Below are 25169 nucleotides of genomic sequence, written 5' to 3'. Positions count from 1 at the left end.
CAGTCTTAAGCAGCACTGTGGGGTGAAGTTTTAATGGTTTAACAGCGCATTTACATTTCTCTTATTTTTCTTAAAGCAAGATAGCTGTCCCAGTATCCGCTATTAAAATATATACATTTATTTCAGTTAAAATATTATATGTACATTCCTTTTCACTTCAGCAGGGTGTACTGCTGATATATTTTAACACAAGCAAACCTCACAAATACATTTTCAGCACAAGCATCTGTACAAATCCGTTAGATATACAAACAACATACAGTTCTAATACATTTGTAACACAAGTACCTTGTATAAATCAGTGTGATATTCAACGGACATATCATTCTTTACAAAACACCAGCTGACTAAGCTGGCACTAGCCCATATCATCACATCTAGCAAATTTTATGCTGCCACAAAGACAGTAGCCACCACAGAACTGCATCATAATCCTACAAAGATCTTTGAAACCTGCATCAGACTTCACAATGTCACAAACAGCAAATGTGGAAGAGCAAAATGTTTAACAACTTTTAAAGCAGATGGTTTGTTAGATGTGTACTTTGCTTCTCTCTACAATTTGTGTAGCTGTGGGAATTCTTAAAGCTGTCAAATATTCTGCACTAAGTTTTTTTCACATATAATACATTGGGACCTCACACTGTTACAAAATTATGAACAGGCAATTGATCACAGGTATACGTTAATGTGTTCTCCAAATAGATTCAAGAAATTCACCTTTTGAGCTTCACTCCTGGAATGAATTTCTTGAATAAATCAACAAGTTGTTCATGATTTGTGACCAAATCATAACATGTAGTGTGTGTGTGTGTGTGTGCGTGTGTGTTATATATGGGGCCCTATCAGAAGCTCGAGTATTCAGAAACTCAAAATTGATATGGTCGAAACCATGTGACCGATTTTCTAAAAACCTGAAGCTTTTGAATGGACAACGCAGTACAGTGGAGATTGGGGAAATTACCTTTCCCCTCCACTGTAGTGCAATATCAGACTTCACAACCCCTGCATGTTATAAATATGAAGTGTGCAGCCCCCTGCAAACTGTAGAAAAAAGGGTAGATGTTTGTTAATTTTTATGTTTGGGTGTTTGGAAACTATCATATTGTCTTGACAATACGAATTTTGATTTTTGAAAACTCGAGCTTTGACAGACCCATATTATGCGTGCACGCGCGAGCACACACACACTATATATATATATATATATATATATATATATATATATATATATATATGGATCTAGGACTGTTGAACGAAAGTTGAACAGTCCGAATCCACCATCACCGAACACACTTTAACGAAAGCGCTTTCGCTAGTGCGTTAAAAAAAATTTAATCTATTTTTACACAGGGGGGCAAGTCCCCTAACACCCTCCCTACTTTAATATTCTCACCCAGAGATCACACTACAGTGGGGAAAAGGGAATTTTCCCTTATCCGCACCGTAGTATGATTGGCATAACAGGCATACTTATGCGAAAATGCTACTTTGGTGAAAAGAGTGTGTGTAAGTATGCCCACCCATCGCGATTCGGTAAAAACTGCATTCGTGCAAGAGTCCTAGCACCATATACAGATATATATACTCCAGTACAAGACAACAGCCGTAAGTCTGGGAGATGTGGGCTTGGCGTTCTATGCCACTGAAGGTAGTACTCAGATGTTCACATGGGAAAAAGCACACACCACTGGGGGGCAGAAAATGATCCCTCGGTTATGCAGGCATTCACACCGGCCAATGGAGGTCAGGATAAGAGACCCAACAACAAAACCCTGATGGCTCACTGTGCAGCCTTTTTCCCAAGGAAGGGAGGGTTGATGATTGGAAGGCACTGGGGGAAAAATGATTTAAAAGAATTAAAATTACACATAATAACCAGAAGAAGTACAAGTTTTACATGCATTAAATCCCAAATTCAGAAGGCAAAGCATGGACTGTCTTTTTTAATGTTAATATTTCGTGACGTATGGCATACACAACAGATCAGTCTTCCTTTCTCTCTCATAATTAAATATAAATCATTATGGGAAAAAAAAAACAATGGAAAATAAGCAAGATGCTTTGGTAAAACACACAGAGGGGCGTTGTTCATCAGTAACAGTTATGTTCCTATGTTTTTCATACAACTGATATTTTCAGCCATACAAGAAAAAATAACTACTGCCACACAAACCCCTTTAAAATTACAAAGTTACTTCACGAAGTCAAAGAAACTCAAAAATTATACTGTCTTATACTCTTCTTTCAAATGCAACCTTTGAAAGGGACACACAAAACAACTAAAAAATGTTCACTTCTTCAGAAAGCATACCACAAGACAAAGCCTGTTAGCTGCTAATCTTTTGAATGACTGACTCAGTCAGTATCCATGATTAAGGGTATTTGTTTCACACAATTTCAGCTTTGCAATCCTAATATGGGCTGAAAAGCAGTGTGAAGCACAGTAATAAAAGAGCTCTAAGATCAAATGTTTGCATAAAGATTAATGCAGACTTTATCTCAGAATTTAATGTGTGTAGAGACACAAGGCAGGGATATCCATGTCCCCTCTTTCACCTGTACTAAATCTAGAACCCCTAGCAATTACACTAAGAGGCTTTGGGATAGGTGTAAAAGTTGGTCAAATTAGTTGTGTACACTGATGACCTATTAGTGTACATGGAGGAGCCAGACTCCCAGATGGAGAGGTTGATGGGCTTGAGTCTGGAACAATCTCGGACTATAAAGGCAAATGTCCAAAAGACTCAAGTAGTTCCTGTAAATTTTGCTCCATCTCAAAAGTACATGGGAGAAATTTCCAGTGTTGGGGAAAGTCACAGGTTAAATATTTAGGAATAACGCTGGTTTCAACATAGTGGTTAAAATAATTGGAAAGGTGTTACCAAAATTGATAGAGAGAGATCAATGTGGTTTTGTGGAGGAGAGGCAAACATTTGACAACATTAATAAAACAATGATGATCCAGAGGGAAGCAGAATATAAAAAAATAACCACTATTATTGGTGAGCCTTGATGCAGAGAAAGCATTCGACAGAGTAAGCTGAGATTTTACGACTAGAGCAATGGAAGCATTTGCATTCCTTAACACAATAAGGTTAATTAAGGGGATATACTCAGGATCGGAGAAAAAATTAAAGTGGGGGGGGGGGTTCCTCTCTGACAAGTTATGTCTGAGCAGAGGAACCAGGCAGGGATGTCCTCTATCCCCTTTGTTATCTGTATTATATTTAAAACCATTGGCAAAGAAAATAAAGGACTCAGAAATTCAAGGATATAACTGGTATGGTAATCAAGAAAAGAGGGCTCTATTTGCAGATGAAATTATTTTGTACCGGATAAAACTAGAAAAGTACATCTCACTGCTGTGGAACATTCTGAGATGATTTCAGGTTTTTTCAGGATATAAAATTAATGAAGATAAAACAAAAGCTATAGGTGTAAATTATGTACCCACACATTAATTGTTCAATGATACCCATATTTAGTATAGGATAAAAATAATTCTGTTATGGCAGCTAATGATATGTGGAAAGAGACTAAAAATAATAATACAAAAACTAAAGGAACTGAAAGCACTTCTATATGAATATGGACAGCAAAATACAAGCAGTGAAAATATTTTTAGTCCCTTTAGTTTTATAGACAAGTCAGGCATATTTTTATCATGTAGAATAGAAATTGTGGATAGCAATTAATAAAAAGATGAATTATTTTATCTGGAAGGGGAAGGAGTCAAGTGGGATAACTTGATCCTTCCAATAGAACAAAGTAGATTGGGATTACCCGATTTGAAGGGATACTTTAGAGCTACACAGTTAAACTCCTACACATAGCGCAAGCTGTAAGTTGTAATTCAAAGTGGAAAGTGGTGATGATGAAATAGGTGGGAAGCTCAATAAATAAGGAGGCAGTGGGGTTTCGGATGCAAATCCTTAAGGAGAAGAGTAGTCATACAGAATATTGTATTCATTAAGTCACAGAAAGTATTTTAAGAGCCAAGCCAACAAGTGGATGCAGAAAGAAGCTTCTGCCAATAAGGATGACTGCAATTAGGGGCACAGAGAATAGGTGAGAGGGGTCAGGAATTTAGTGGAGAAAACTAGCAGAAGAACCAAGGTATTAGGAGCACATAATTAGAGAGGGAAAGAAAACAGAATGGGAAGCATTAGATGAATGACTGGAGATTCTTTGGGTATTTCACAGTAAGACTACATTTGGATTGCAGGCTACAGCTTGCCTTACATATCAAAGAGTAATATCAGAGTATAGACAAAGAGAAAGGGGTAGAGGAATCCCACGTGAAAATCCCTGCTCCAGTAGAGTTTAGCTGAATCTAGAACAGAAGCTGCTGTTAAAAAAAAAAAAAAAAAAAAAAAAAAAGGGAAAATTAGGACATACAAAACAATTCAGGATACCTATAGGTATCAGAGGATGTTAGAAAAGATTGCGAAGAGGGACTGCATAAACAATCCATAAAAAAAACAATGGGAGGACGTGTGTAGGTGTTAGAAAAATATGTATTAGTAATATGCATGCTTAGTGCATTCGAGGTTTAAAAGGGTTAATACATTTATTCTGTTCACACTGCATGAATCTGCACAGCTACTAGAGACATTCCAATCCTGCTTATGTCATGAAAATATGCGCAGCTATGATCTGCTTATGCCATGGAAATTAACAAGAAGCATTTAATTTCTGCTAATGTCATGAAAATAATAAGAAGTGTTTTCTACTACTGTCATGAGACTTAAAGAGTTATTGATTTTCTGCTTATGCCATGAGAAAGTACATAGCTGCTGAAGCTTTTGATAATGAAAACAAAGACTGCTTGAAAGTATAAACCGTAGTCAGCATTACTTGTACCAAAGATAGAAATGTACCTTGAATCTAGGTATACACATATATTAGAACTGCACAACTGAAGAATAGAAAGTTTGTAGTGGGCTAAAAATAAGCCCCAAGGTCAGGTCGTTTTTCTCAAATGTTTTTGTAAATCAACAATAATCCAGTCATGTCAGCAGGAAATCTAAGTAACATTTTCTATGTAACACGTAGTGAGTTTTAAATCTGAACATGTCAGCAGGAAATCTAAGTAACATTTTCTGTAGAGTAATACAGAAAACTGTGTCTAACTACATCAACAATAGAAAAGTAACATTTCATAGAATTGTATAAAAGTAGCATACTGCTCATTAGTAATTTAGACAAATCCTGTATTTGCATGCTTTGTCTCCTTGCTGCAAGTAATAAAGGGCGCCATACTTGAACCTTACATGAATTGGTCATTGAAGTTTTTTCCTTTGACAGATTGGTCCTTCGGACCGGAACCCTCTCTTCGCCTCGGATCAGACGGGCCAGGTGGTTGAAACCGTACGGGGAAGAAACCAAATCGGTTCTTCTTATATGAAAAGCTCTCCGACTGAATTGTCATACAAAAGAGGCCAGCCACTTTCTGATCTGCGACTGAAGGATGGGTCTCCGAATTGATGATCAATCACGTGGGCTCAGGTAAGGAGAATCTACTTTTTTCTGTTTTAGATCAGGGACTAGATTTGTATTGTTTTTGTCAGGACTGTATTTTACAAGTCAGGGACAGAAAAGATTACTGTCTTGTCATAGATCAGGAGAAACAGAATAGGTAGGCAGTCATTCTGAAGAGACTAACAAAATCCGTGGTACCACGTTAAAAATCAGAGAAGTTACGTAACTATCAAAAGGGTAGAACAAAATGGGTAATAACTGCACAAAAAGATCCCAAAATCCGCCGTTAACAGAAGACTCAAAATACATGCAGTCGCAGCGTGCCGACAATATTAAATATTATTCAAAATTGGTTAATAAATATGAATTTGACGGAAAATTAGAAAAATCCTCGCTTATCAAACTTGTCAAACAGCTTAAAATCGATTCCAAAGGTCGGGTAAAAAAGCACGGCAAATTAGGAATTCCTCAGGCACACAGGTGGATTGAGGAAGTAAACCGTAGGGAACAAAAGAACAACAATTCAAAAACAATGTTTTTATAGAAGGAGGACAATAACTTAGTAATAGCATCGGCCCCTCCACCTCCCTTACCAGAATATGAACCAAGTGAACAGGTTAGTCCACCCCCACGATATCCTGTTGTCACTGAAAATAGAGACATTGTAAAAATAAAACCATTTATTAGAGATCCCATCGGGACCAGGTCTCGAACACGGGCAGGTAACTCAAATGAAGGCATTGAGTTATATCAAATGGTTAAGAATTCACGATCTACGAGTGAAGAAGAAATATATCCACTTATAGAAGTGCCTAATCCTCAGGACCCAACTATTTTAGTGTATAGACCTTGGACTCCGGAAGATATCCGGAAAGCCACTGAGGGAATTCCCCATCCAAAAGTTAATTTTAGAAAATTCTCAGAAGATTTACAAGGAATGAGGCTGAGTTATAACTTAAACGGAGAAGAGGTAGAAAAAGTAGTTAGACAAATTGTGGGGCCAGACTGGCACATTAGTGGCAACTGGAATCCCCGTGATGCTGCACAAAGACCCCTCCCACACAGCAGCGCAGAATTAGACAGAGTAAAAGGTCTTACAGACCGCATCTCTGAAAAATGGAAGCCTAGAGCAGACTGGACTTGCATTAATCAATGCATCCAACAAGGTGGTGAAACTATTGACCGGTATTATGCCAGATTATTAGAATGTTTTGATAACCACTGTGGAATGCAGGTTCCTGAAGATCAAACACAAGATTCCCCATATGAACAGCAGTTAAAGAATGCATTTTTAAAAGGCAGTATTGCACCCATAAGCAATTTTATTTCAAAACACATGGTAGACCATCGTACAAGCAGGTTACAGTCATTACTTGAATATGCTAGGCATGCCGAAAGGCATTTTAATAGCAAAAAGGAAAAGAAAGCTCAAGTATTTTCTGTAGAAGATGGAGCAGAAGTTTATGTAGTACAGTCCGGGGAAAAAAGGGCAAGAAAAATGCACAGGGAAACAAACAAACAATCTGATCAGAGGACTTTGAAGGGCGAAAGAAAAGGGGTGAATGTTTCAAATGCGGTAAAAAGGGACACTTGGCAAAGGATTGCAGGAAAAATAAGAAGGCAACCACGGAAGAAAAGGAGGGTGAGGACTGACTATATGGTAGTCAGGAATCACTAGAAGGGGACAGCAGAGAAAGGACAAATGAGAATGTGATAGAGGGAGTAGAGGATGTGACAGAAGAGATAGAGGAAGTGCAAGGCATTGGTGACAATGAAGAAAATGAAATATTAGCCCTAGCGTTATTGAGCTTGGAGCTCTATTTAGCAGACATGAAACCAGAAGTTACACTCTTGGTAGAAGGGAGGGAAGTCAAATTCTTGTGCGACTCAGGGGCATCACGAACCCTGATACATCCCTCCAAACTGCCAGAAAACACAGAGTCACCAGACTACATACTGGTAAAAGCAGCTAATGGACAGCTGTATTGGGAGCCCCTCTCCCGTAACATTGCAATAACTGATCCTGTTTCAGGATTGACTCAGAAAAGCAAAATTGTTGTTTCTGCAAAATGCCCAGTAAACCTCTTGGGCAGAGACCTTATGCAGCTATTTGGTATAGCAGTAGTCCCAACCATGCAGGGTATGGAAGCACAGCGACAAATTGATACCTTTGCAGTACAATCGGAGGGTGAAATGTTTTATTGGTACAGCCAGGACTTGGTTATGACTGGTCCAGGGACTGTGACTGAGGAGTTAATGAATGTAGTCAATAGCAAGTTCCCCTCCCTTGACATTGATAAACAACACCTGTTGCACTGTACCCTGTATTATTGCAACACACCAGGACCTGACAAGGAATAGGAGCAAGAACTGTTTAAAAATCATGCAAACAGACTGATATTACGTAATCTGTACTGGGACACAGAAGGGAACAGTGTAGACAGCTGTTCATTGCCCCAGGAGTTCTTTACACTTTATAAATCTAATCGATTACCACATGTTAGCTTAACCAAGAACAAAAACATAGAATGGGCAGACCTAGGAGAAAAAGTCACGATATGGGAGAAACAGGCAGAATTAGAACTGTCAGAACAGGGAATACGAATACAGAAGTTGAATTGGATAACTCAGACCCACCCAGCTGTACACTCGCAGTCTAGCAAGGACAGCTGATTAGCACTCCTATTAAAAGGAGGAAGAGAATGCCTTACAAAATATACCAGAGACTCTGGTCAAAAGGAAAAAAGTCAGATGTAGGACTTATTCGTACAGCGGGACCAGTAACTATCACACCAAAGTCAGCACTTAGACCACAGAAAAGACAGTATCCCTTAAGAAAAGATGCAGAGGTAGGGATAAAGCCTATTATAGCAGCCTTACTTAAACGGTGAATACTGGTAGAATCTCCCGATTCACCATGTAACACACCCTTATTTCCTGTTAAAAAAAGCAAATGGAGAATGGCGTATGGTCCAAGATTTACAAGTTGTAAATGATGCAGTAATACCAAGGGCACCTACAGTGCCAGACCCACATGCCCTGTTGAATGATTTAAAACCTCAACAGAAGTATTTTTCTGTGGTAGACATTAGCAATGCGTTCTTTTCGATACCGATACACCCTGACAGCCAGTATTGGTTTGTATTCACATTTCAGGAGAAAAGGTATACATATGCGCGATTACCACAGGGATATTGTGAAAGTCCAACAATATTCTCACAAGAAATGGCAAGCAACTTGGCGGGATTTACCCCACCAAGCGGCAGTCAGATTTTACTTTATGTTGATGACATCTTGCTGGCAGCTCCCACCCAGCAAAATTGTAGAGAGGATACCATAGCGCTACTATGATTTCTAGCCACTGAAGGACATAAGGTAAACAAAAATAAACTGCAGCTTTGGAAAAAACAAGTCAAATACCTAGGATATGTAATATCCAAAGAAGATAGGACATTAGATGAGGACAGAAAAGTAGCAATTTTGCAAGCACCAAAACCCACTACCAAGAAGGAAATGATGTCCTTCCTGGGTACAACTAATTTTTGCCGGAGCTGTATTCCAAACTATGCCTTGGAATCTGCACCTCTGACTGACCTGATATACAAGAAGCCTATGGCAGCACAGGATTTGTTACAATGGACACCAGAGGCAGAATCTGCTTTCTGCAAACTGAAACAGTTAATAGCGTCTTCATTAATTCTGGGATTACCAAACTACCATAAACGTTTTTTCCAAACTGTAGACTGTAAGCAAGGTTATATGACATCAGTGTTAACACAACAGCATGGGGACAAGCAACGCCCCATTGTTTACTATTCATCACAACTAGACCCAGCGGCACGGTCCTTACCTCACTGTGTACAAGCAGTAGTTGCAGCTGCAATGGCAGTACAGGCTTCGGCCTCAGTAGTCTTATTCCACCCTCTCACTTTAAGAGTGCCTCATGCAGTCACGATTATTTTGCTGCAAGAGAAAGTAGCATATCTTTCCTGTATGACCATATTGTTGAGCCAACCTCACATGACAATTGAACGATGCACGACTTTGAACCCTTCTACCTTGCTCCCAACCCCTGCAGATGGCACACAACACCGCTGCCTGCAGGTAATTGAGCAAAAGACACTACCTACAAAAGATCTCACGGATGTCCCCTTGGATGATGCCAAGGTGACATACTATGTGGATGGTTCGTGCAAAAGGGGTCCTGCAGGACAGAACCTAGTAGGATATGCAGTAGTTTGACACTGAGATTATAGAAGCAAAATCTTTACCACACAACTTATCTGCACAGGCAGCAGAATTGATTGCCTTGACACGGGCATGTACCTTAGCAAAGGGTAAATGTGTAAACATTTTTACTGACAGCCAGTACACTTTTTCTACTGTACATGTTTTTGCGCAACAGTGGAAAAACCGAGGAATGATAACATCTACCGGCAAACCTATCATGCACAGTTTATTTTAGATCTTTTAGAATCTATTCAGTTACCTCAGAAAGTAGCTATTTGTAAATGCACAGCTCACACCAAGCAACAAGATAGGATTTCAAAAGGTAATGCGAGAGATGATACAGCTGCAAAGCAAGCAGCTTCTGAAGTATTTCTTTTAAATGAGGAACTACAACCCTCTGAGATTTTTAGACTTAGAAATGTTAAAAACAATGCAGACACTCACTCCGCAAGCTGAAAAACAAAGATGGGTAAAACGTGGAGCAATTCTCGAAAAGGGGCTGTACATCTCTAAAGAAGGGGAACCGATACTACCATCTAATTTGTTTAGATATACAGCTTTGTTGAGCCATGGGCAGTGCCATGTCTCAACAGGAGGGATGGTACAGCTGGTGAACCAGGTGTTCACAACATACGGATTTACAAACTACTCTAAAAAAATTTTTGTTTGATGTGCCAAATTTGTAACAAACATCATGCACAAGGGGCGTTAAAGCCCAAGGAAGGGAGTTTCCCTACACCACCATATCCGTTTCACACTATCTGTATGGATTTCATAGAACTGAACAAATGTGAAAATAAGTATTGCCTTGTCATTGTAGATATGTTTTCCAGATGGGTGGAAGCCTTTCCAACCAAAAATCCAGATGCAGCTATTGTGGCAAAAGTACTTGTCAAAGAAATCATCCCTAGATTCGGCATTCCGGAAAGGATCTACAGTGACCACGGTACACACTTTGTAAACCAAACCATACAGCAGTTAAGTACGCATTTTGGTATTTCTTTAAAAAATCATTGTGCATACCATCTGCAATCTGCAGGGCTAGTTGAGAGGCATAATGGAATATTAAAGAATAAATTATGAAAATTAATAGCGGAGACAGGAAAGAATTGGCTGCATTGTTTGCCCCTGGCACTGCTGAGCATGAGAACTGTTCCGACTGCAAAAGGATAGACTCCTTTCGAAAAACTGTTTGGAAGGGCTTATTATACACCCCAGTGGAAACTTCTCATGTCCACAGACCAGGAAGCTGACTATACACTAGCTGAATATATGAGAAATTTGTTGAATTCTAAACATCTGTTGCAGTCAAATTCTGTTTCAGATAAAGAACAAACCGAAACATCGGAAGTGGCAGTGATCCCAGGGGACTGAATGTGGGTGAAAAATATAAAGAAGAAAAACTGGACATCACCAAGGTGGGAAGGTCCATATCAGGTGCTTCTTTCGACACCCACTGCAGTCAAGATAGCAGAGCGAGCCTCGTGGATCCACCTGACACACTGCAAACTAGTTAAGAACTTTGAACAGGACAAAAATCTTACCTCTCCATCAGGGCCCTCAGCACAAAGTCTGGCTACAAAGGGGGGGGGGTCAGATCAATAGGACTGATCCGTCTCAACCCCAGTGAAGAAACCATCGGTGCTGAAGGTCCTATTAGGGCAGACAGTAAGATCACATTTCAAAAGCAAAAATGATAGAATCCAGAAAAATCCAAATAAAACTACTCGGAAGAGTCAGAGAAAACAGGAATGCAGAACAACCGTTTCCTCAGAAGTATTGCATAATCATCCTGTTAACTGTACTAGTGACAATAATCTTTTTGTTGTGGCCATTCCTTTTCCCAGCCACACAAACAGAACTGAATAAACGTGGATAGTTGCACGTAGAGTGGCACCCAAACTTCAACGCTTACCAGGCAATCAAATATGTGTATGCTGAGACCTTCAATGTTTCGAATTGCTGGATTTGCACAGCTTTGCCAACAGCATATGGGGGGTTATTGTTAACTTCAGTCCCCCTAGGAGCCAACAAGACCTGGGAAAATTTAGTCTATGATACATCAGATGTTACATCACAAGATAAAGTAGCATTGCACTTGTCTGTTCGACAGAAGGGGACTGTGTGTTTTTACAAAAATGATACAGTTCAGGTGGGTTGGAGCAATTGCAATGCGACTGTTCCCTATAGATGCTACAATAAAACTGATAACACAGGTTCCTACTGCAACACAAGCTATTTTTTGAACTGATGCATAGGACAACTGATTTAGTAAAACATAATGCTGATCTTTATAAACAACTGATTATAGTTGCCAAAAAAATGTTTCATCCAGAACCAGGACATAGTAAAGTTACTACCAAAGTAGAAGATTGTTATTTTGTATGTGGTAGGAAAGCATACAAGTGGTTACCTGAGAATTGGTCCAGCAGTTATTTGGGGTACCTGGTTCCGGCCATACGACACACAGCAGTTTTACCTCAGGGGAAAATTCGAAATGTTCGATGAGAAATCAAGAAGCCTGTCAATCCAGTAGGGCAAATCAATGCGGGCTGGAAAAACCATCATGCTGTGGGCCTAGGGAAAAATGGACTGTCGCATATGGACTTGGGTGATACCATCATCTCGTGGGCAGGTGTATTGCCAGCATATGGAGCAACGAAATCAATCTGGGAACTGAGAAAACTGTCTAAACTTCTCCAAATAATGAGCAATGCAACCTTTTCTGCTCTAGAATTGGTGACTGATGACTGCCATGAGAACTGTAGTGCTTCAAAACCACATGGCTCTCGACTTCACCCTAGCGGCGAGAGGAGGTACTTGCGCTTTAATCCAGGAGTGCTGTTCGTATATTCCTGACCACAAACACGAGATAGACAATCACCTTGAGGTAATTCAGCAAGTTGGACCCAGCAGTGAATAGCGAACAGTTTAATAAAATAAAACAACCACTAATTAAACGCTGACAATATTACAATACATGTTTTCGTCCTAAACTTCTTCAGATAAAATCATCCCCTTGTGTACACTTTATATAAAGTTAGTTATTGGTAACTTTTTTACACCTTCCGTGATTTTGGTTAATTCAGCAAGTGTTGGCTATGACCAAAGCAGGACCAAATCCATTGACGGACTTTTTCCAGAGATTGTTTGGAGGGTGGGGCAGTATCCTGATGAACATTCTGATTGCCATCTGTGTAGGAATGATTCTACTGGTGGTATGTGTTTGCTGCTGCATCCCCTGCATGAAAAGACTGATTAAAGACTTTATAGACATGTCAGTTTCAGAAACCTTATACCAAGGTGCTGAAATCGAAGAATTGTTGAAAAATTGAAAATGCTTTCATAAGTTTAAACTGAATGACTCTCAACTGCAAATCCTGAGTAGGAAGAGGTTAGGGGAAGAAAAAACTGTTTATGCTTATTTTGAAAGTAGAATAAAAGTATTAAAAGGGGGGAAATGTTAGAAAAATATGTATTTGTAATATACATGCTTAGTGCATTCGAGGTTTAAAAGGGTTAATACATTTATTCTGTTCACACTGCATGAATCTGCACAGCTACTAGAGACATTCCAATCCTGCTTATGTCATGAAAATATGCGCAACTATGATCTGCTTATGCCATTGAAATTAACAAGAAGCATTTAATTTCTGCTAATGTCATGAAAATAATAAGTGTTTTCTCCTAGTGTCATGAGACTTAAAGAGTTATTGATTTTCTGCTTATGCCATGAGAAAGTACATAGCTGCTGAAGCTATTGATAATGAAAACAAAGGCTGCTTGAAAGTATAAACCGTAGTCAGCATTACTTGTACCCAAGCTATAAATGTACCTTGAATCTAGGGAAAATGTAACACATATATATTAGGACTGCACAATTGAAGAATAGAAAGTTTGTAGTGGGCTAAAAATAAGCCCCAAGGCCAGGTTGTTTTTCTCAAATGTTTTTGTACATAAACAATAATCAAGTCACGTCAGCAGGAAATCTAAGTAACATTTTCTATGTAACACATAGTGAGTTTTAAATCTGAACATGTCAGCAGGAAATCTAAGTAACATTTTCTGTAGAGTAATACAGAAAGCTGTGTCTAACTATGTCAACAATAGAAAAGTAACATTTCATAGAACTGTATAAAAGTAGCATACTGCTCATTAGTAATTTAGACAAATCCTGTATTTGCACGCTTTGTCTCCTTGCTGCAAGTACTAAAGGGTGCCATACTTGAACCTTACGTGAATTGGTCTTTGAAGTTTTTTCCTTTGACAGTAGGGCTTCCAAAATGTGCAAAAAGTCTAGAAGATTTAGGATTTCTGCCTAGAAGTATTTGCATAGGTATTTTCATACCCCAAGCAAACGCCAAAGAATTTTCTCTCGGGTAGATTGCAAATGTTGGAAGTGCGATGGAGAAGAAAGAAGTAATTGAGAACATATTTTTTGGGAGTTTAATGAGTTGGCATGCTTTAAACTTCCCTACAGACTACTCTGTCCAAAATACTGGGTGAGCAAATTTGTGTAAATTAAGGAAATTATTTTTTGAGTTGAGCTACAGGATCTGAATTGCCTGAACATAGTAAGGCTATTAGGGAAGGAAGAGAACTCAGTACACACAAAAAAATGGTCTGCTTGGCTGCAACTTAAAATCTACCACTTGGAAGGTAATGGTCTAGTAGATCATCACTCCTAGTGAGCTCAGAAAGAGGAAATACCCAGACGCTTTAAAACACTCTTAAAGAACTGTACATCCATGCAGTGAATATAAAAACTACTAGTCTGAAACAGTCAACAATATGTAACAGAGTGCATCTCGGGGAATCTGACAAACAGTTAACTATTTCACCTTTTATTTTTCTATTATTTTTTTTTTTCTGGATTGAAGAACTTTACTGTAGTTTTGAATTTTTAAAGGTTAAACTAGGTTTAGGTTTCAAAGCCAGTGTTTTCCAAAATAAAGAGTAAAACCAGTGGCACAAACTGCATAAAATAGGAAAAGAAATTTTGGAGATATCAATGCAGCAAAAAGACAATTTAATGAATGGATGTTAGAAAGCAAAGGAATGGGTTACAATTCAATTACACAACAGAACACACGGTGAGAGGTCTGTGGGTTTATCATGTTAGTAAGTAACCAAAAACACAACACAGACATTGTGGATGGAAACTAATCTCTTACAGTCTTCAATAAGAATAACACTAGGAAGAAAGTGTATATAAAAAAACTATACACGGCATCATCCACGCCCCTGCTACTTATTTATATGAACTCTGAGATCACTGTACCTTAAATCAAGGGAATACTCCAGACTTTGCAGACTACCCAAAGGTACAAAAACTCAGATCCAAGTGTATACTGATCATGTTTACAGTTCTACTATAAGCAGCACAATTACATTCCACAGAATTTCAGAAAAAAAACACATTATACAGGGGGCGGGCATTCTTTACATCACACTAATCACTTTAGAATTCACCTCAGCTCTACACTAAGCACATCATTTACTTTTTTACATCTAAAAAACATATTTTTCTACACATTTAAGAAACATTTTAAAAATGACAAGTTTTCAGTCCTCAATATGAAGATATGCTCAAAGTATCCATGGATAGATATCAGTACTGTTTCTTTAAAGGTCTTCCATGTTTACAATAACTGACAGGGCTACTTACTTTGGATACCCAGTTTTCATTTTTAGCAGGGCTACTTACTTTGGATAACCAGTTTTCATTTTTAGCAGGGCTACTTACTTTGGATACCCAGTTTTCATTTTTAGCAGTTCTTGCTGTACTGCAGCTTTCCTAGACAGAGCATGAGGACCCTCCCTCTGCAAACTCTTGACCATGTCATTTCTCACACCGTTGTAAAGTGTTGGTTATAGCACCTCTAGCTGCTCATTTATTGAAATAGCATACTACATTTTAAACAAAATGTCTGATTTCTTTTATATAGCATCCCATCTTCCCCATGAATAACAAAGGATCTTGGTTCAACTGCTCATTAACTTCAACTCTGGGCTGCTAAGTGTTTCATGGCTTCTGCATTCTTTATCTCCCACTTACAAAACAGATTATCTTCTTGATTTTCTATCACAGTGGTATTTTTGCTAGTGCTAACTTCTCTCCAGAAAATCCTTCATTTTATACTGATCCTCCGGCAGCAGCCAATTTATATTTCAAACCTCTTCTATTATAAGCTTAGATAGTGAGACTCCAAGTTCACATAATGGAGTATTCCTGTACTCCAAAACTACAAAAATATGTTTTTTACTGCTGTTTCTCAAGACAGTCTTCACTATGCAGATATTCTCTGCACTTGTGCATTATATAGAATGCAGAGTGGACTGATTAAATGCCCGACTTCCCACCATACCTCTCAAAAGTAAAAAATTTCACATAATTGTCCATATTTTTTTAATAATTTTTGGTTTGTTCCTCATACAATTTGCGAACTTTCTGGTAACTCGTGGAGGACTGAAGTCAGTAAATAATGACAGACATTTGAGTTTTAGAAAAGATATCACTCAAAAAATGCATGAAAATGTAAACTCATTATTCCAGCAACTTTTTTTACGTCCATAAGAGCAATATTTAAAATATGTCCCTATTTTTGGACCTCAGACCCACCATTGTTTTTAGCTCTGTCCAGACTTCTTGCACTAACAATGACATACACTTCCTCACTTGTGCACAAGCTCTCTGTTAGGCATGACATCTGGTATCTTCTGTTTCAAAAATGCAGACCTTAATGCACTTCAGTGCAATAACATCTTTCAGGTATTTTTCAGTATCTGCAATTTTAAGTCAACATTAGTACTCATTTACTTATGTTACCAGTTACTGTAAAGTACCTAAAGAATCTCCAGTCATTCATTTAACACTTCTTTAGAAAATATGCTTTAGTAAACACTTACAGGTTCATATGTACGTACTAGGCTATTGGCCCTAGGGCCTATTATAAGCCTAGACAAAAAGGTACCCTGGCTTTCGCCATTCAAGACAATTATTTTCCTGTGCCACTGTTGAGCAGATCCACAGAAGCGATCCCTGGGGTGAATTTCCTATTTCCCATCCAATTATCAAGATTTTTCTTGAAGAGTGCTAATGAGAAGCTTTGTTTGATATATATAGGTAGCTTGTTCCAGAGTATGGGGAGTCTCTGGGACAGGAATCTATCCCTCCAGCATGTTCTGTTTATTGTGGTGACCAGGTTTAGGTCCCTAGAGCGTGTAGCTCGCAGGGATTGGGATTTCTTTAAGTGAAGCATATCCAACAGCTCTGGGTTTGACATAGCTTTGTATGTTAGGCAGAAATTGCCTCTGAGTAGGTGATATGCGACAGAGTAAAGCTGGAGTTTTTTGAGACGGTCACCATAGAGCATCTGCTTGAGGCCGGTAATCATCTTTGTGAGGTATTTCTGCGGCCTTTCCAGTTGTTGTAGATGTCTTGTGAGGTACATACCAAAAGGGACGCTGTACTCTATAATGGGTCTAATGAGTGACGAGTAGAGGGAAACAGTGACCTCTTTTTTTCCTGGATGACAAACCTTTTGTGATGAGGTGTGCCACATAGAAGGATTTCCTGACTACTGTGGCGATGTGATTATCACAGGAGAGACTACTGTCCACCTGTGTCCCAAGGTCTCATCACACTTTCGGTGTTAAGTAGACTACCGCCTATGTGGTAGTTCATGGGTACAGAGTTTTTACCAAAGGGGATGACAATGCACTTTTTGGCATTGAGCTTGAGGCCATGGCTTTGACACCAGGCATCTGTCTCAGTGAGGCCCTTTTGTAGGATGTCCACATCGTTAGGAATTTAGCTTATGGCTCCTGGCTTGCAGTCACCTGCAAACTTTGTTAACCAAAGAACTTCTGTGTTAGCCTGTACTTCAGAGAAGTAGATACCAAACAGGAGAGGAGCCAGGACTGAACCCTGTGATACTCCACTTGTCTGAAGTCGGATTTGGAGTTTGCTACTTTCACAGTGTGGGTTCTGTCAGTGAGCCAGTTGGCAACCCATCTTGTGACATAGGGATTTATACCTAGTTTAGCGAGTTTATCTATAATTCTAGAGTGGGTGTACTAATCAGCATAACTGTCATGTGCATTTCCTTGACTGGTCTCTATTTCACTTTTCACAGCATACTTTTATCAGATAAACACAGTCTACTTCAATCCTGGAAGTTCCTTCTGCAAAGACTTTTAGAATATGCTTTGCAAAGGTTTGTCTTCTTCTTCCACTCAAACTTCTTTCCATACATATAATCACACTAAATTTATCACATCCATATTTTTCTGGTACCAGTTCCTTTTCTGAGCTCGTTTCACTTGCGCATCTGTAAATACTGCTGACCAAGAAGCAACAAGTCAACTACATGATCTGTTCTATTGTACAGATCATGTAGCAACAAAATGACTGGCAACTCCTTGCAACACAGCTGGCTTAATCACCAGTTGTAGTCCTTTGGTACTGGTGTATCTGTAAGGAGTTGTGAAGTGGTTAGGAAACTAATTTCCAGTTCACAGCTCAATTCCCGCACTGCGTCATGCTCTTAACAGATTTCTTAGAATGGTTATCTTGTATAACCAAACTCTGCAAGATAATATAACATTCTTAGAAACTTTTACAATCACTTAACCAGACAGTGCTCATTTTTACTGCAGGTCATTATGGTCAGCCAACTGTTTGTTTTCTGGGACTTTATCATTTAAACAACTCCTCTGACCTTTTTTTTTTCTTTCAGTCAAACTTAAATCCCTCTCCCTTCAAAACATGACCATATATTCAGACTTGCCACTCTTGTAAAAATACATTTTCTCACATTTAACATCAGGTATCATCTTAATCTATTCAGCAGTTTACAAGTCTTGTGTTATGCTCCTGTATTAGCATGATCACACATCATCAGTTACGCTCTTCTTGGCATGACCCCACAATAATACAACTTCCAAACCTTCCATTACTTGCACAACAACTCTCTAATATGGCTAAGTACTGAGGAAATACCTAACAAAAGTCTAACAGATATGTACCCTCCTAACAGCATTCTGAATGTATGCAATCTGGAGAGTTGTTCATCTAGTGTTATCTACCAGAAACACTGATTTACATCTAGTGCAGAAAAGAACTTAGAATCAAATGAGTGATCTCAATAATGTCAAATACAAAGTGATAACGTGCTTTATTTTAATCACTCTACAAACAGGAATGATACAAAGCACTTTTTACCTTGCTTTGCAACAGAAACTACTCATCCATTCTACTGTCTTTAACATCTTTTTATGACACCAAGTGTTTCATTCATTTTAAATCCTGTTCAGTTCTAATTATGAAGCTGCTGGTAGTTTACTCGTAGCAAATCCAACTCTGACAATATCTGGTTTTACTGCTATGAGATATTCTCTTGGTAACTTCCTAAACCTGTAAATAAATGAACAGTTATGCAAAATATAACTACAAGAACTCTGCATTGTCTCCAAACTGCATCTGCAACTATGACTTTTATCTGTTCATATCCAGTCTTTGCTTTTGTAGTATGAAGATGTTTTACCATTCCTGGCATCTTACCAAATGATACTACCCAAATAATTACAATGACATGGTCAGTTACTGTAACAACTCAAAATTAATGCAATATGCTAATAGCATGACTCTCCATTTTACCTCTGTACAAAATAATAAACAACAAAGCTTTCACACATTAAAAACATCTTTCCCTGCCTTAAGCCTGTCTGTGAACACAAGTAATATAAAATCCATGTCATTTACAGCAAAAGTCTGCCCCAATAGTAAAACAGATTCCTCCAGTGCTCATTATCCACCTCAGACTATGTCATATCTGCAAATAAAATCACCAGATTTCTCCCGAATGAAGGAGGTTATTCTGTTCAAATTAATGGCTGCACCCCTGACAATCCATTTAGGTTTGAGATATATACTGGCCATGTTGTTGTCAGAACCAGGCATAAACTTGGCAAGCCTTGTAAAGTTAAACCATTCCTCACTGAAGCAAAAAAGTTGTCCACTGCAAACTCCTCACTGCTTCTTTCCCTTCTTTACTCAACCCACTTTTTCACAGGACTTCAACAATCTCGATACCATAAAAATTAAAACAACCACACAGTAAGATTGCTTATTTTACTGTAGGTCACCACGATAAGACTCAACACAGTACCTCCTTACAACACTTGAACTGCATCTGATCATTACATTTTAACCATACAACTCTGTTCTGGACAAACTTTTATTCATTCCCAAATGGTCTTCTCCATCAGAAAATGTTAAATTCAACCATCCTATGTATGAACTTAGACACTTCTCTGGTAAACTAATAGCTTCAAAACTGAGGGAGATGAATGTGCTGACTACAAGTATTCTGTTGCAGCATGCAAACAATGAACTGACCCACACAACCTTGAAGTCAAAAGAAGTTAATTCTCAAGAAAACATTATAAAAAATTTGAAGCCACTGGTACCATCACTTAAATCACAAATTTTAACATGACACAACTTGTACAACTGTACACTTGACACTACATAAATCTGAAACTTATACTTTACTTCAAAATGTGTTCATAGGTTCATACTAGGCTATCTGCCCTAGGGCATTTATAAGCCTAGCCAGAGTGTGTGTGGCTTTCACCACCCCTTAGGATGAGAATACTATACCCATTAGTTTAGTCCAGCAGTGATACAGAGATGATTCCCGGGGTAAACTTACGATCTCCCATCCACTCGTCAAGATTTCTCTTGAACAGAGTCAGTGAGGGGCTCTGCCTCACATGGACTGGGATTCTGTTCCATAGTGTAGGGAGTCTCTGGGTGATGAATCTGTCCCTCCAGCACGTCCTATTTATATCCGTGTTGAGGTTTAAGTCTCTTGTTCTCGTGGCTCTGGTGGATTTGGATTTTTTGAGGTGGAGCATGTCCATTAATTCCGGGTTGGACATGGCCTTGTATGTCAGGCACAGATCACCTCTGAGCAGACGGTATGCGACTGAATAGAGCTGGAGTTTCTTCAGTCGGGCATCGTATGACATATGTTTGAGCCCCTTTATCCTTTTGGTGAGGAACTTTTGGGGTCTTTCCAACTGCTGCAGGTGTCGGGTAAGGTACATTCCGAATGGGGCGTTGTACTCAATCATTGGTCTGATAAGTGAAGAGTACAGGGGTACAATGACCTCTCCTGATCTGGATGTGAATCCCTTCATGATCAGGTGGGCAATGTAGAAGGTCTTCCTAACCACTTTGGCAATGTGAGTGTCAAAAGAGAGGTTACTGTCAACTTGGGTCCCAGGTCCCTGATAACTTCTTCCGCATTTAATGGATTACCACCTATGTGGTAATTAGGGGTTACCTTGTTTTTTTTGGCATTTAGCTTAAGGCCATGGCTCTGGCACCAGTTATCCATTTCTATGAGACCTTTCTGGAGGATGTCTGTGTCTGATGGAGTGTCAATTATGGTGCCCAGTTTGCAGTCATCTGCAAATTTTGTCAGCCACAATCCCCCTATGTTTGCCTGCACTTCAGAAAAATAAATGCCGAACAAGAGGGGGCCCAGGACTGAGCCCTGTGGGACACCGCTCGTGACCAGCTTAGAGTCTGACATGGCACCAGCAACTCTAACCCTGTGTGTTCTGTCCTTGAGCCAGTTTGCAACCCATCTTGTGACATATGGGTTTACATCTAAGCTGGTGAGCTTTTCTATGATGCCCGAGTGGGGTATTGTGTCGAATGCTTTTGCTAGGTCAAGGTAGGCTGTGTGAACTGCCTTACCCTCATCAATGGCCTTAGTGACTGTTTTGAAAAGTCGACCAAGTTCAAGAGGCAGGATCTGCCCTTGACAAAGCCAAATTGGGTAGGATCCAGTGTCTGTAGGTCCCCAATGTCTTTATTTATGAGTTCCATTATGATCCTCTCCATAGCTTTGCAGAGAAGGCTCGTCAAGCTTATGGGGCAGTAATTTCCAGGGTCCGTAGAAGCACCGCCTTTGTGGAGTGGGACCACAGTTGCCGTACGCCATTCTTTGGGTACGTATCCTGTAGTAAGGCTAAGATTAAACAGCAGCCTTATGTGTGGGTTTAGTTCCTCATTGAGTTAGTGTAGCACACAGCCGGGGACACCGTCCGGTCCCATTGATGCTGTGTTTTTTGCTTTAGAGAGAGCAGCTCTCACCTGGGCATCTGAGATGTTTGGGAGGCTAGACTCTGGTGGGATAGATATTTCTCCTTTTGGGGAGAAATTTGCACTGAACCTGTCTGCCAGTATGTTGGCAATGTCTGTGGGTTCAGTGATTTTTTTATCATTTTGGACTAATTCTGAGCATATCTGGGAGTTTCCACCCAGGTGCATGGTTACTAATGGATGGAAAATTTGCTCTATGAAAGTAATTTTTAGGAGTCTAGTTAAGAGTGTTATGGTTTAAGAGCTGGGATTAGGATTATATTTATCAGTAAGCAGCTCCACAAAAAAAAAAAAAAAAAAAAAAAAATACCTTAGATTTCACAAGGAAAGCATAACTCATGTTTTTCATTATTTAAAAACACCATGTGCAAAGAGTTAAAACCATCCAGTAGGAGTAAACACCTCCAACATGCAAGGCATATCTATAGTTCTAATAACTGAAAATTATCACTATTACTGTGTGCAAACATTTACTGTGTCTCGCTTTTGTATGCAGTTTTGTAAACAGCCCTGTAAATCATTTATTATGTCTGGTAGTTAGTGCAAAGTCTTAAGTCTGGCAGTTGCTGCACACAATTAAGGCTATGAGCTGTTAATAAGCAGCCTCATACAGTCCAGGCTTTGAATCCCTCTGTCTCCACGTGCCTGTACCGTGAATCTGTGCCAATCACTTAACCAAGCACTGCTCTAAGACAACTGGGAAAATTAGGCTAGGGTCCTCAATGTCTCCTGGACTGCAGGTCTGGTAAGAACATTATATCACATTAAGCAAAACAACTCCATGGCCCTCTTCAAAATGCAATTTGGATCAATGGATAAGGAATCTCAAAATTTACATCTGGGGTAGTGCCTATATCCCCCATGGACCGGGACCATCTGCAAGACACTCAAGCATAGGCGCAAATCCATGCCATCATCTTACCACTAGGGGCAAAATATTGGGTAAAATTGGGTTATATTGGCTAGGCTTGTAAGAGTTTTTAGGTCATTAGCCTAGTAATTTCCCATGAATCTATACACGTTTCCCATATGCACTGACCTATATAACATCCGTTGCTGTTAAATGTGTCTGAAGAATAATGTGTACAAAACACAAATAAGTTCTGCATGTAATGTGTTATACGATTATCATAGCTCTCATAGGAAGTCACTAGGCTACTGGCCCTGAGGCCCTTATAAAAGTCTAGCCAAGAGTTTAGCCCGTGTTTAAACAAGTCAACCCTCAAAGCCCCTGTCCAGCAGGGACACAGATGGAATTCCAGGGGTGTATTTTCTGTTTCCCATCCAGCTATCCAGGCTGCGCTTGAAAAGGGGTAATGAGGTACTCTGCTTGATGTGGAGAGGGAGTCTATTCCACAGATGGGGGAGTCTCTGGACACAAATCTGCCCTGCCAATAAGTCCTACTGATGTCACAGACCAGGGTGAGGTCGCACGTGCAGGTTACTCGAGTGGAGCTTGACTTGCATACATGCAACAATCCCATCAAGGAAGGGTATGAAATTGCTCTGTATGCCAGAAAGAGATCAACTCTGAGGAGTCTGTATGAAACCGAGTAGAGGGACAGGGCTTTTAGCCCATCTATGTAGGGTAGATTTTTGAAGCCCAGCATTCTTCTGGTGAGGAACCTCTGCGGTCTCTGCAACTGCTACATATGCTTTGCGAGGTACATACTGAAAGGGACATTTTACTCAATAAACTGGCCTTATAAGAGAAGAATATAGGGATGTTATGACCTCCATGTCCCTGGATGAAATATTCTTACTGATGAGGTGGACCATGTAGACTACTTTCCATAAAACAGAAGCAACATGGTGGTCAAAAGTCAGGTTGCTATCAACCTGGGTGCCAAAATCCCTCACGACTGATTGCTTGCGTAGGACGTTGAATTTAATGTGATAGTATGTGTGACCTTCCATCTCCAAAAAGAGGAACACTACCTCTCATAAAGTGGAGCGTTTACTAAAGATTACTACTTCAACTAGGAAACTCGTGGAAAGGTTAAAAATGGGATACTCTGCTTATTTAACAGCCCTTTTAATTAATATGATTCAATTCTATTTACTATGGATATCAATCAAAAAATTGCTAAGACTGAATGTGAAACAGACCCTTTCTATATGGAACATGAAATTCTTAAGACCACAAATGAGGAATGCTACTCATAATGAGGTACACTTGACTTGAGGGGTATGCAATTAATCCTACGATGTACATTGTTAAAAACGGTCATCATATTACTGAAGTGAGGTTCAAATTACGGACTTTCCAGGCTAAACATTCAACGTTAACGATCGAACTAAATAACCGAAGTGCATCACACAATTCAACTTTATTACTTCAAAAAAATCACAGATCACAACAAAAACAAAAAGCCACTTTGTTTGACACTGGTGCAACTAGCCAGAGAGATTAACACAACAAAAAAATAAAAATTGCACTTCCATCCATTTTCAGGAAAATAAAAATTTTCCAACTGCATCGTCTGACACTGTGTGCAGAAAATACTCATAACTAAGAAATAATGAAAATGTCTGAAGGAATGGTGAAAATCGAGCTAAAATGAGACAGACGAGATACAAAAGCACGGTTGGGCTGGTATACAATAACAAACTTATTTAACATTGAAATTTACAGATCATTATCTAAATAAGTAAGATACAACTCCACCTTTAAAAAAATATATATGTTCCTTATTCTCAAGGACAGCTGATATACAGTGCAACGCAGTTGGCATCCGTATCCTGCACAGGTGTGCACATCTGGGCTGGTTCTGGATATGAAATTATTACCTTGAAGTCTGACAACTCTGGATTTTCAGTATTTAGGTTCCGGAGACTTGTAGTGTACAAAACACTGTTTTTCTCGTCCCAAGCGAAAAAGTCATCATCCAGGCAGAAAAAGAGATTTTTATTAAGCGTCCGATTTGATCTCAAAACCTCAGCTTCGACATTCTGTCGAAGTTTGACAAATAACTCATGCTTGCCAAGAAAATTCCTCCATTGATCATTGCATTCAACCGCCATCTTTCCCCAGTTCCCATCAGCGCCTGTCTAAAAGCGGAAGACGTCATCATCCTATCAGCCAATCGGAATTTACATTTTTTTTGTTTCACTTTTCCACTGCAAATTAAAAGGGATTGAGACTGCAACTTTTTTAAACAGCTCTACCTTGGAGAGCTCTCACCTGCTTTTTTAGGTATTCATTACTTTCGTATATATATATTTATATATATGTGTTTCATAGTCAACTTATTTGCTTTATGGCCATTACTGA

The 25169-nt window shown here is 39.2% G+C and overlaps 1 protein-coding gene across 2 annotated transcripts in view; it reads right to left on the bottom strand.

Annotated features, from left to right (window-relative positions):
• Positions 1-24960, bottom strand: part of NUP88 (nucleoporin 88) — a 537460-nt gene extending 512500 nt beyond the window's left edge. For both annotated transcript variants that reach the window (XM_044054045.1, XM_044054046.1), the window contains exon 1: positions 24686-24960. In XM_044054045.1, the coding sequence (XP_043909980.1) occupies positions 24686-24919 (234 nt within the window). In that variant the 5' untranslated portion in view covers positions 24920-24960. The remainder of the gene's footprint in view (positions 1-24685) is intronic.
• Between the last annotated feature and the right edge of the window lie 209 nt (positions 24961-25169).

Source organism: Protopterus annectens, chromosome 13.part0 (genome assembly GCF_019279795.1).
Source record: "Protopterus annectens isolate FY-2018-M chromosome 13.part0, PAN1.0, whole genome shotgun sequence".
NCBI classification, from domain to species: domain Eukaryota; kingdom Metazoa; phylum Chordata; order Ceratodontiformes; family Protopteridae; genus Protopterus; species Protopterus annectens.
The sequence above is the reverse complement of the archived record's forward strand: the minus strand, read 5'-3'. Positions and strand labels throughout refer to the sequence as shown.